This window comes from Balaenoptera musculus, chromosome 2 (genome assembly GCF_009873245.2).
Source record: "Balaenoptera musculus isolate JJ_BM4_2016_0621 chromosome 2, mBalMus1.pri.v3, whole genome shotgun sequence".
NCBI lineage: Eukaryota > Metazoa > Chordata > Mammalia > Artiodactyla > Balaenopteridae > Balaenoptera > Balaenoptera musculus.
In genome coordinates, this window is record NC_045786.1 from 126,960,639 (window position 1) to 126,973,853 (window position 13,215).

At 41.1% G+C, this 13,215-nt stretch overlaps 1 protein-coding gene across 1 annotated transcript in view; it reads left to right on the forward strand.

The window, feature by feature from the left end:
* Window positions 1-11,781, forward strand: part of TMX1 (thioredoxin related transmembrane protein 1) — a 111,147-nt gene extending 99,366 nt beyond the window's left edge. Inside the window, exon 9 of the mRNA XM_036843929.1 lies at window positions 11,766-11,781. Coding sequence (XP_036699824.1) covers window position 11,766 — 1 coding nt within the window. The 3' untranslated portion in view covers window positions 11,767-11,781. The remainder of the gene's footprint in view (window positions 1-11,765) is intronic.
* Window positions 11,782-13,215: the final 1,434 nt, after the last annotated feature.

Here is a 13,215-nt window from a genome sequence, read left to right on the forward strand (position 1 = left end):
ATTATTTAGGTACTTAATGCCTGGAAATTAATTTAAAAATTGTGAAAATTCTAGGAATTGTGCAGTGTCAATATTAGAGTTATGGTAAAGTGAATAAATGCATTCTATTGGTGTTCTGTATTTTTATTTAAATGTTCTCATTTTACAATTTATTTTGTGTACAGCACTCATATTTGAGGTATGATTGCTACTCTTTCACTAGTGCTTTATTTCCTTTTTGAATATTATCTTAAAAACTACATTTCATTGTATTATTAGTATCAAGGCCTAATACATTCAGTTTTTTAGCTGAACACTACACTTTCCAAGTTGATTACAGACTTAATAGGCATTTGTATTTAATAGAAGTTTCTTCTTTAAGCTTTAAGTTAAACTTAAGTTTAGTCTTTTTTTTTCTTTAAGTTTCTGTAAGCTTCTTTTACACAAGCCTAGCTAGAATTCTGTTAAACAGAAATAGCTATGTTATAAGGAATTGTTTCATCTAGTCTAAAAATATATTAATTTTTTTAATGCAGAAAAAAAATAAAGCTTAAGAAGTACATATGAAAAGTCAAGTTTAAATACATAGAATTTTCCAGTTTATACTCTGTATATACTTGGAAAAACACCAGTTCAGCAAAACAACACACATATAACACATGCAGCAGACACAATATACACAGCACCCACTGTGCACACACACAAAACACACAGATGGCAACCCACATTAGCATATTAAAGGCTCTGAGAAGTCTTGCACGAGAAAACTACTGAACTTTGTTTAATCATGTTTTCCTGAAATTAATCTCAGAATCCTTTCTCCCTCTCCCCACAAGTAACCCTGACTCCTGATGACTTAGTGCTCCCTGGCACGCACTTTGGGAATGATTGCTCCAGGAGATTTTCCTCCAAGGAGTTAACTATTATATAGGATGCCATGAGATGCCTCCAAATTTATGGGTGGAAGATACACACCACCATTGACATAACCAACAAATGAGAAACAGCACCTCCAAACTATGTAGAGAACGTTGAGGATTGTGGCAGGTACTGAAAAATGTGTTACTTCCTTCTAGAGTTCAGGTTCTTTCTTCCATGTACAGATAAAGCCAGGTTTGGCAGTCACTGTACTGCCGTTTTCCGCTCACATAGGTAGAGAGGTCCTGTTGGGCATCAGAGATGGTCATCTTCCTGCAAACTGGGTCGGTAACCCAAAGACGGGAGTCTCCCTCACTGGTCCTATCAGCAGACTTTGAGCTGACAGCATGATTTGGAGCACTATGCTTTCTGCATTCCTGACCCAGACGGCCAAAGGCAACTCCTTATCAGCTCATACCCCACTCTGTTTATTTCAAGGAGAATCAGAGAGGAATATATTTCAACATTTCAGGAACGCACAGTAGGGCATCGGAAGAGTGCTTACTCTGAAAAGTAAAAAGGTTTTGTCTTCATAAGGAAACTTGGACATTTGCTGTCAGGATGCCAGACCACAATTCTGTATAAGCTCTCCTTAAGGTTTAACTGACAATTGCCCAGTTTAATTGACAGGGACATTTTATTGCTGAAGTGAGAATAAAAGGTCCACAGTGTCTAATGAGTTAATATTTACGTTTTGAATAAAACCATGACTTGCACAGAGTGGCTTCTACTTTATTTAAAAAGTCAAATATTTTGGCAACTCCTAGATAAGCCTTTTATTAGTAAATTACCTATTTATTAAGGTACAGAGCAATGAAAGAACTTGCTAAAAAAATACGTATATTGATTCAGTTCACTCAACATTTGAATGCATGCAAAGTATTTTGCTGTGCACTTTGCCTATCTATGTGCTCCATAGCAGGAAGTAAATACAGGATACCTCATTCTTCCAAGATAATTTCTACACATTGATGGTCTTATCTGATGGGTATTTGCAGACTGAATACACACAAGAGTCAACCTGTCTTTCTTCTCAAACATGTAGAACTACTAACGAGGCTGGAAAATGGCAAATAGCACTAATGTAGGACAGTTGCATAGGAATTTTAAAATGTGAAAGGACAACATCTATTCAGAAATTAGTTTATGATAAAATGAAAAGATTTCTCTGTCACTAATGCTGAACTGACATTTTCACCAGCTTCTTCTAGCCTCTTTAGTCTAGTGTTTTGAATTGAAACATCAGATCCAGTACTTCGAAAAACACACATGGTTGAAGAAGCTGCATTGCTGATAGGGTATTTCTGCCCTATCAAAAGTGCAGAGACAAGAGCTTCCTTAACCCTTTGACTTGAGATCATTTCTAGAGACTTAGGTCATTTCCAGAGTCTCAGGTCTAGGTGCTGGGATTCAGAGGGCTGCCTCTTACTTGTCAGAGGGTGGGTTGCAATGGTTAATTTTATGTGTCAACTTGGCTAGGCCACAATACCTAGATATTTGATCAAATATTAATCTAGGCATTTCTGTGAAGGTTTTTTTAGATGAGATTAACATTTAAATCAGTAGCTTTGACTAAAGCAGATTGCCTTCCATCATGTGGGTCGGTCTTGTCCAATCAGTTGAAGACCTTAGTTGAAAAAGACTGATCTCTCCAGAAGAGGGGAGAATCCTGCAACAACATCTGCTCTCCCTGGGTCTCTAGCTTGCCAGCCTGTCCTGCAGATTTTGGACTTGCCAGCATCCATAATCATGTGAGTCAATTCCTTAAAATAAATCTCTCTCTATATATACACGTTCTATTGGTTCTGTTTCTTTGGAGAATGTTGACTAAAACATGGCTGGAACCTTTAATCTGCCTCATGGTCAAACTCATGAGTGGCTTCATCAAATCAATGAGGGATGTCAAGGGAGACTTTGGGCAATCTGTCTTGGTCCCCTGATTTGGCTTTGTTTTTTCCTGGATTTCTGCCTCTGGATACCTCCCTGAAAACCCTGGGACTCTCCTTCAGACTGGCCCCTTATATACCAGCTGACTCTGCCCTTTGAGTAACAAACTAGTCTCCCTTATACTACCTGCATCTGAGCCCCTTGACATTTTTCTCTCCAGCTTAAATTACATGTGGCATGCTCCTAACTTTGTACAACTGAAGAATCTATTTGGAATTTAAATAGTAATCAAATCTGAGTTCTAATGTCATACAAGGTTAATCAATTCATAGTTTAGGGCTCAAACAGCATTTTCTTGTACTTGTCCTGTTCTGTCAAAATGCCAGTTTATACATTTTTTGTGTATTTCTGTTCATCGATTTCCACTAGACCCTTTACTGGAGGAGCGGACTATAAAACACCTAACTCATGGTGTCATTTGTGTGAATACAATATTATATGTAGATGACCTAATTCTGAATGGTGGTCATACAATTATTATAGTTATAATGCTCATGTTTACTGAGTATTTATTATGTGCCAGGCACATAGTACCTTTGTTTACAGGTACTAAGCCCTTTAATCCTCACAACAGCCCTAACTGAGGTAAGTGCTGTTATTAGCCCCGTTTTGCAAATGAGGAAACTGAACTTCATGAAATGGAACTATAAACAGCCAAAGATCCTGTGATTGTTCCACTATACTTGTTGGGAGGCATTCCTGATGGCCTTGGAGATTTCCTCTTCTGCTTTCATCCACAAGTGCACACAGCATAGCTATCCTCTAAGCCTGCCTGTGAGGACACTACCCTGAGTAGCAGGGCAGATGGCTCTTTGCTTCCTACCAGAGAGCAGAGCTCTCCTGGCTGATTCTCTTTTCCGAAGTTGCTGTGGTTTCCATTCTAGTGTCTGATTTGTCATGATTCCCATTTTTTCTACCCCGCCCCCAAGTGACCCTTATTTTGCTGGGTTGCTGTATCCTGTCCCTTCTCCAGCGAGTCTCAGTAAACCTCCCTGTGGGCTCAGCATGCTGGAGGCTGCAGCTCCAGCAGAGAGCCTGCGCTTCACCTCAGCTTCTTGGTCTGACCTGTCCTGCAAGACTGCAGGCTCTGGAGAGTTGAGGTTTCCTGTCCATACAAAGAATACACTGCTTCCCATGAAAAGATGCTCAACATCGCTAATTATTAGAGAAATGCAAATCAAAACCACAATGAAGTATCACCTCACACAGGTCAGAATGGCCATCATCAAAAAGTCTACAAATAACAAATGCTGGAGAGGGTGTGGAGAAAAGGGAACCCTCCTACACTGTTGGAGGTAATGTAAGTCGATACAACCACTATGGAGGTCCCTTAAAAAACTAAAAATAGAGCTAACATATGATCTAGCAATCCCACTCCTGGGCATATATCCAGAAAAGACGAAAACTCTAATTTGAAAAGATACATGCACCCCAATGTTCATAACAGCACTATTTACAATAGCCAAGACATGGAAACAACCCAAGCGCCCATTAACAGACGATTGGCTTAAGAAGATGTAGTATACATACACAATGGAATATTACTAAGTCATAAAAAAGAATGAAATATTGCCATTTGCAGTAACATGGATGGACCTAGAGATATTACACTTAATGAAGTAAGTCAGACAGAGGAAGACAAATATTATATGATATCACTTATACGTGGAATCTAAAAAAATAATACAAATGAATCTATATACAAAACAGAAACAGACTCAAAGACCTAGAAAAAAATTTATGGTTACCAAAGGGGAAAGGGATGGGGGAGGGATAAATTAGGAGTATGGGATTAACAGATACAAACTACTATACACAAAATAGAGAAGCAACAAGGATTTACTGTACAGAACATGGAATTATATTCACTATCTTCTAATAACCTATAATGGAAAAAAATCTGAAAAAAATATAACTGAATCACTTTGCTGTATACCAGAAACTAACATGTGGTAAATCAACTATACGTCAATTAAAAAATAAATAAAAATAAAACAAATGAAAACAAACAAAAATACACTGCCTCCTCTTTCTGACTTGTGCATAAGATTACTTAGAATCTCTTTTCACATACCTTGTTCTGTAACCAAATTTGACACTGCTCATTTTATTTAAATATTACTTCACTGAACCTATTACAATTATTCTCAGTGATTCTGGTTAGATTCTGGTTTGAGAAAACAACCTTCTCTCGCTGTAATACACTGAAGAGATCTTCCTGAAGCTAAATGAGCCCCTTCTGTGCTTCTCTCCCTGAGGCAGACTGACATTGCCCGTTTAACATATTCCTTCCTTTGAGCTGAGGCATGCTTCTTCTCTGTGTCCTTAATCTTCTTATACTCCAGGAGCCCATGGCATGATAGCTGTGAGGCAGCTTAGAAAACATTACCCTCCGGAAAAGAGTAGCCGCTACTACCCAATGCATTAATTCCTGTTAGGATTGCTAAATTTGAGTCCTGCCAGCTCTGGGCAGACAGGGTTCTCACTGTCAGGAGGGAGAAATAGGAAACAGCTGATGGAGTTTGACACCTGAGAACAGGGCCGTAGAGTCAGAAACAGAGTCAGTGGCTCCTGATGGTGGGTGATGTGAGAACCAAGAAAATAAAGGTCAAGTTGGAACCGGAAGAGAGAGTGGGAAGCCAGAAGTTGAGGCGGCAGGGACAGTAGAAGCTGAGGATAGGTTGGATTTGAGTATTACATCCAGGCTGAGAAGACAGCGTGTTGAAACCCAGAGACATTTATGCTGGTGCTTCCTCAGAGAGCAAGGGCTTTTCTGAGGTGACAGGAAGACCCCCATTCTCTGGGGATTAAAGAGTCTGATTGTGCTGCAGCCAGGACATGGGAGCTCTTCATACCATCAGTGATGTTCCTGATAGCACATTTATGTTCTTTTGTATAGAAGGAATTTGGATGTTCCTGGAGCATTGAATTGAACTGATGAGAGAGAGAGAGAGAGAGAGAGAGAGAGAGAGGAGGCTGTAACCTCTCTCTGAAATGCATATTTAAAAATTTAGCCATTTGTTTATCTGATTGTCTCCAGTCATAACATTCCATTTAGGAAAGGAAGGGGATCTGTTTTCTGAGTCAGAAATTTTAGTTTAACCATCTCATTTGTTATTCCTCTCACAGCAGAGGAAAGCAAAGTAAGTTGTAAAAATGGAATAATTATATTTCCTATTCTTGGGCAGCACATTTGTTCTTTCTTAACAGCATTAGAACAAATTCAGTGAAAACTCCTCGTATGAGTGCAAAAGTTAGCAACTGTTTATAAAATAAAGACTAGAATTCTGCATAGTGGGGAAGAGGCTGTACCCATCCACAGATCAGAGAGATACAAACCTAGAGAAAATGATTTTTGAAACTTCTTTAAAGATATTCCTCCAACTTAATCCATAATTATAGCATTCCCCACTTATTTTGCTGGTGCTTCATCATTCTGTCCCCTCTAGAGAAGAATCATCTCTTTGATAAAATAACTCTCATTTACCTCCAGTGTTGCTGGGATTCCCACGCATAAACCTGCGTAATTAGGGGCCCACAGGACATCTACATTCCTTCCCTGTTTGTCTCTCAAAAACTCATTCATTTTCAGTTTCCCTGAAACATCACACATGTTCTTGCCTTCCCTTCATTCTGCTCAGGCCCCAGTGCCCCGCCTCAGGGCAGCACACTTTCTAGAACTTTCCTGAGACATGGCACCTCTGTCAAAATGCCTGTGGCCTGAGTTCTGGTAAACAATGAAAGGCATGTGAGGACTTGTGGGCATAAGAAGAGTTTTGCCTTTGTGCTTTTTGTCAGTGGGAAGCCAAGGAGGCTGGCTCCATTTCAACCTCCAGACTTTCTTTTTATGAAGATAATGATGATCCCAGAGTCATATTATTGGCCTCCCTGCAGGCACTGAGAGACAGCCAGCCTCATGTGCTCATGTTCCTTTGTCTTTCATTTGAAAATGACATGTCGGGGCACACAGACTTGGTCAAGAAATTTTAAGAGAAGAATTTCCAAATTTAATTAAATAATATTTAATAATAGTATCGTTAGCTCATTTGCACAGTGTATTGCAACACGCAAAGGCCTTTCACATGTATTATGCCATGTCATACTTGACACCTTGGACCTGTCTTCAAGACCACACAACTGTTACAGCAAATGTTTCCCTCTGTTTCCATTGGGAAGTGTGACAGAAACTGAATATCTGCCCTTGACTCTTTTGCACTTGCCATCCTATTCTCATGCTTTTCAGTATAGACTAAATCCTTCCTTAATCTAGTGCCCCTTGTACATCTCTCTTTCATAGCCTAGCATTTAAGCTAAAATTAGGATTCAGGGCCATATTCTTGTTAATATCCCTTATAAGAAGGTGTGTTTCTGTTGTGTTAGCAACCTGTGTAGCTCATTCTTAGTCCGGACTTGCAACTAGCAAACTCACAGAATGAGAGCAAAGCACAGGTGGGCTGGCCTACAGGCCATTCTTTCCTCTTCTTTTCTGCAACAGCTTGCATCTCAAACAGTCCCCCAAGAGGATTATTTGATGAAATTTTGGCATATGGAAAATATAAATAGACTTTGTAAAATGGTATGGATGAGCAGAGATTTTTTGGAACTAATATATGAGAGAGAAAATGAACAACATTGAGATGGGAGTTGGATCCATAAACTCAAACTGAAGAACTGCTTTCTTTCTCCACAAAGACTTCAAAATACTAAATGGGCTTTGTGCCAATAGGTCCTCAGTGGGCTATACTACTGGGAGTTTAGGAAGCAAAATGAAGGACAAAATGTTCAACAAAAAAACCTTTTTATTGACTATAACATACATACAAAAAAGTATGTTGTGTATGTGCATTGTGTATGTGTGTGTGTGCATATTTCCTAGCTCTGCTCATGGAAAAGGCTTAGAAGCAATGATCAAACCAGTAGCAATAAGCATGCTTGAAACTGAGCAGGACCCTGTAGGGCCCTCCTGGGTACAAAAGTCTTTCCCTGCCTCCCATTTCATGTTTTTTGGAAAAAGGCTTTGGCCTCCTAGACCTTACCTGAGTTCTAAAGGACAGATTCAAACAGTTACTAATTAGGGAAGGGAGGGAATGCAGAAACAAAGGAGGAGCAGACAAGAAACAAAAGTGTAGATGAAGCAGGGTCCTGGTTCCTCCTCGAAGGATATACATAACAATATATCTCTGAGTTCTTCTACAGAAACTAAGATCCCCACTCAGGTGGAGGATGGTAACTTCAGGCTGAGCACAAGATTCCTGGAGCACTGCCCTGTTACCTCACCACCAACCAATCAGAGAAACGTCATGCACCCTGCAGCCCTCCCTCAAAATTTTGCCTATAAAAACTCTTCCCTGAAAACCATCAGGGAGTTTAGGCTTTTTGAGCATGAGCTACCCATTCTCCTTGCTTGGCCCTTCAGTAAAAGTTTTTCTGTTCCAACTCTGACGGTTCAGTTTGTTTGTCTTCACTGTGCTTTGGGCACATGAACTTGGATTCTATGACATCCTTAGTGCCCAGATTGTAGTCTTGAAATGCCATTTCCCACTAAAGGAATCTAGACAAATTCCAGGTTTGGGGTGGAAAATGTAGGATATGCACCTGGAACATCTTGTCATAATAGATAGTGAGGAAGCTATCAAACACCACCAGGGCTATGTCAGAAACACCCTGGAGCCAACTTGAAAAGGCTTCTATTGGCCAAAGGGTGACAATTTAAGCTTTAAAAAGGATAATAATTATAATTACTTGAAGCCCATCAAATAAGTTGAAATCCATGACTTCATAATGATATTTTAAAAAATTGATCTCCTTCAGAGGATGGTAGGGAACCAATTATTTTTGTGAACATTGGTAGATGAAGGAAAAGAATCATTTATTCTGTTTTTCCTATATGAATGGTATCATGGGGTAACCAAATAGTAGATGAGGGAAAATGTTTATTTATAAAAGTGTTCCAACGGATGGATTAATAAGTAGAAAAGAAATGATAGAAGTAGAATATCGCCCTTTTGCAACACCCTTTGGATGAATAAGTCTTGGCATCAAGCACCAACAGCTGCTATCATTGCAAAAAGAGAGACAAGCAGACATACCACACGGCTCTTGGTGAAAGAACAAATTAGCACCTAGAGTCTTGCCAAGAGATCAAACCTGAGGTTGACCAAGCCTCTGGATTCACCTGCCCATTTGCAGAAAACATAGTAGACAGAGGAGCATGGTGAACTGCCCCGAGAGTGTACAATCAGTAAAGTGCCGATGGTGGGAGTTCTACAGGTCAGATACCCAGAGAAGTTGTAAGAAAAAAGAAAGGGATGGAGGAGAGAACCTGTAGAATATAATAGACTTAAAAGATGTGTCAAATTTACAAATGGGTAATGCTGTACTGTAGTATACCAGGATGCATACTTAGGCGATAAAACTACAAAGAAACTCAAGTATGATATGATTAGCTTAAAAGAGTAGTGGTTAACCTTGTGAGGAGGAAGACACATTGACCAGGATGGGACACGAGGAGGGGCTTTGGGGGTGGCTCGCAAAGTTCTGTTTCTTGACCTGGATGGTGGTTGCTAAGGTGTTCACCTCGTACCAATTCATTAAACTATACATTCACTTTGTGTTGTTTTCTGAATCAGTTTTATTTTATAATGGAAAGGTTGAAAGAAGAAAATAGAGTAGCAATTTTTAAATTTACATTTCATGAATGCCATAAAAAACATTGACAGTCAAGAGCAGTTTGTGTCAAGAAGCAGTATGATGGAATGATAGAGAGAATGGGCGTGGGAGCCACCCCAATAGGGTCCGAATCCCAGCTTGACCACTTAGAAGATGGGTAACCCAGGGCAAGTTACTCAGCCTCTTTGTGTCTCTGTTTTCTCATCTGTAAAATGGATGTCATTATAGTTTGTAAATCATGAGGTTTAAGTGAGATGATACATGTGAATGTTTAGAATATTGCCAGGCACAGAGTAAGAGCTGAGTACGTTAGCTATGCTATTTCTTTCTATTTCTTAAAACTTTCCGTTCTTTCCTCTTAGTTTTCCTCACATACTGCAGCACTATCTCTTTCTTAAAAATCCCTGGTGGCATGGTGGTGGGGACATTGTCCCCTAGCCCTAGTCTGTGCCACTTTGTCCTTCTATCCTCTGCTCCCCATTCTGTATTTAAAGACCCCCAAGGAGGAACCTAGCAAGTCAGGGAGGGAAAGATCCCACCTGGGCAGAGTCAGAATCTGTTTAATGGTGAGAGAGGAGGGAAAGAGACTTTTCTTATTTGCCCCTGGCTCCTCAGTGTCAGTATATGACACCACGTAGGCATGTAATAGACATTTGTTGAAAGGATGAGTGAAAGACCTTGCAGAACATGATTTAAAAAGCGCTGTTCAAGTATTTTTTTTTTCACAAAGAGTCTGAAGTGGTCCATGGCTTTACTTCTGCCTCCCTCCTGCCTTGCTTCTTCCCTGCTGCCCCATTTTGGTATTCACGGCTTTGTATGAGTCTGTTAGTCTAAATGTATCTCTTGGCAAAATGTGTATATTGCACTCATTCTCCCTTTAGAAAGGCACACATTGACCCTAGCCCTATACCTGCTGGTCATCTTGCTGCTGCCCCTCGGAGCGCCTTCCTGCCCAGCAGACCTCTTCATCCTGTCCCCTCTCCCTCTGATGTCCTTCCTGTCATTGTTCCCATACTTGGCACCTTCCCATCCTATGGGTACAGTGTAGACAAGTTCATTATGGCAAAGCCTTTCTTGGCTAGCCTCTTACGGGTCTAGGTCTCTGTCCCCTGCCTGTTGAATCTTCCTGTTTTCCTTCAAAACACTTACCATGTGTTCTATTTGTTGAATACATGGAGGAGCAAATGGCCATTATGACAAATGACTAGATCCAGGTACAAGAATGGAGGTGGGAATGTGAGTTGACCCTCACATTGTCTCTGCCATAACTTTCGTGAAGGTACTAGGACCGTTGAGCTGACTAGTTTCTGGTCCTCAGTGAGTGCTCGGTAAAAACTCTGTGAATGAATGGATAAAATGGATGATAGGTGTAGCCTCAGGCTTGGAGTTGGGCAGGTGGTTCTACAAGGTGAAGGATCAGAGTCTCATGAGGAGGTAGAGCAAGGAGATGGGGAATCCAGGGCAGAGGTGTTCACAACCTTAAGGAAACGTGCAATTTTACTATAGGGAGGGGGACCACCCCATAACTTTGTCAGAGATGGACCGGGAGGCAGGGCTTAGGAACTGGGGCTGAGGCCAATGCCAAGGACTAGGGCCTGGGGTTGGTGAGCAGGAATGCTGGACCTAATGCTGCATCAGGAATGCTGCCCCAGGGGGCAGTCCTTGAGACCTGACTCTGGCAGGCATTTCTGAGATTCCTGAGAGTGACTGATGACTAGATTCCATCAGGGGTGTCAGCATGGCCTGCCCCTGTCAGGGTGCTGTAGGACTTGGGGTGGCCTGTATTTGCAGACAGAGTAGAGCTTAGAAAGGCTTGACTTTGAACTTTGTTTTTGTCACTTCATGACTGTGTGACCTTGGGCAAGTTCTTAACTTCTCTGAGACTTGACTTCATTGTCTATAAAATGAAGATCAAAATACCTACCTTCTGTGGCTGTTTTGAAGATGAAATGGGATAACATGAAACACCTTGTCCAGTATTGCTCACACCTAGCTATGGAGAGTTTTAACAAGGCACACACACGTGGGCCTGGCTGTTGGAGATTATGACTTAGGAACTCTGGGGTGGGTTCCAAGCGTCTATGGTTTTAGAAAGTTTACAGCTGATCACAAAACTCAGGCTGACTTGAGCAGCATTGGATTGCCATAGTAAGGCAATGAGAAATGGTAGCTTCTTTATGCACCTCCTCCTTCACTGCCATCACCTCCAATTCTTTCCTATCCTTTTCTCCTTTTTTTTTCTTTGGTATTAGGTGTGGGCATAAGTGGACTCAGTCATGGGGTGCGTGCGGAAGCAGAGGCATGAAAAACAAGTAAAGGCCGACAGTGTTCCTGTTGGACATTGATTCTAGCAAATGCTGGATGAAAGCTACAAGACTGAGGTCCTGCTGCTAATTAGTCGGCTTTAAGTGTCTGGAACAGCGAAGATGAAGGTGTGAAAAATGGTACTTTCAGTACTTCGTCTGAAGGAAATAAGTTTTATACATGCTTTTCCAGTTTTTCTAGATTTTAAAAAATGACTTTCTGCTAGAGAGCTTTTGTCAAACAAAGCACACCCATTTTAAAATAAAGGTTGTAGAGTGGTTTAATTTACTTGTTCAATGAAAATTTACCGAGTGCCTACTGGGTACGTGACACTGGGCTAAGAATCATGGAGATATGATTTCATTCAATAAATATTTAATGAGCATGGCTCTAGGGTGTTGGGATGTATCAGTGAAAAAAGTAAAAACCAGATAAAAATCCCTACCTTCTTGGAGCTTACATTATGAGAGGGAGAGAGAGGCAATAAAAAAGTAAACATAGTAAGTAAATTATAAAATGTTAGAATGTAATAAAATGTTAAAGAGTATTTTATATAAGATAGTTAAGGAGATTCATTGAGCAAGTACTTGAAGAAGGAGCAGAAGTTTTACTATGTGGGTATCTGGAGTAAGAACATTTGAAGCAGAAGGACCAGCCAGTGCAAAGGCCCTGAGGCCCGCAGGGGATGTCTGAGGAAGAACAAAGGGGCCAGGGTGGTCTCAGTGAAGTGAGAGAGGTTAGGTAAAGGGCGATGAGGTCAAAGAGAAAATGGCCAGATTACGGCAGGTCTTGTCGGGCATTTAGGACTTTGGCATTTATACTGAGTGAGATAGAATGCCACTGGGGGGTCAGGAGCAGAGGGGGCTTGGACTTGTATTAAAACAGGATCACTCTGGCTGCAGCATTGAGAAGAGATTGTAGGAGGGCAGGGCTACAAAAGAGGAGACAGTAAGGAGGCTTCCAGAGGCTTGGACTAAGATGGTGGCAATGGAAATGGTGAGAAGTGGACATATTTTGGAGAAAAATTCAGCAGGATGGAGTTGCTTTCAAGATGGGGGATAGTGGGTAAAGATATTTGGGGAAGGAATACTAAAGTTTGCTTTTGGTCACTGGAGTCTGACTCTCAAGTGGAGATGTCTGGGAGGCACTGATTGACTAAGGGTCTAGATTTAGGAGAAGCACCTGGGATGAAAGGCACATGTGGGCGCCATCAGGGTAGAGATGGTGTGTAAGGCCAGGGACTGCATGAGATCACCGGGTAGTACAGATGGAGAGCAGGACAAGGGCAAGGCCTAAGCCCCAGGCTCCCCCAAGAGGTCTGGAGGAACCCGCAAAGGAGTCTGATGAGGAACGTCCGGTGAAGTGAAAGGGAAATCAGGAGAGTGTGGTGCCCTGGAA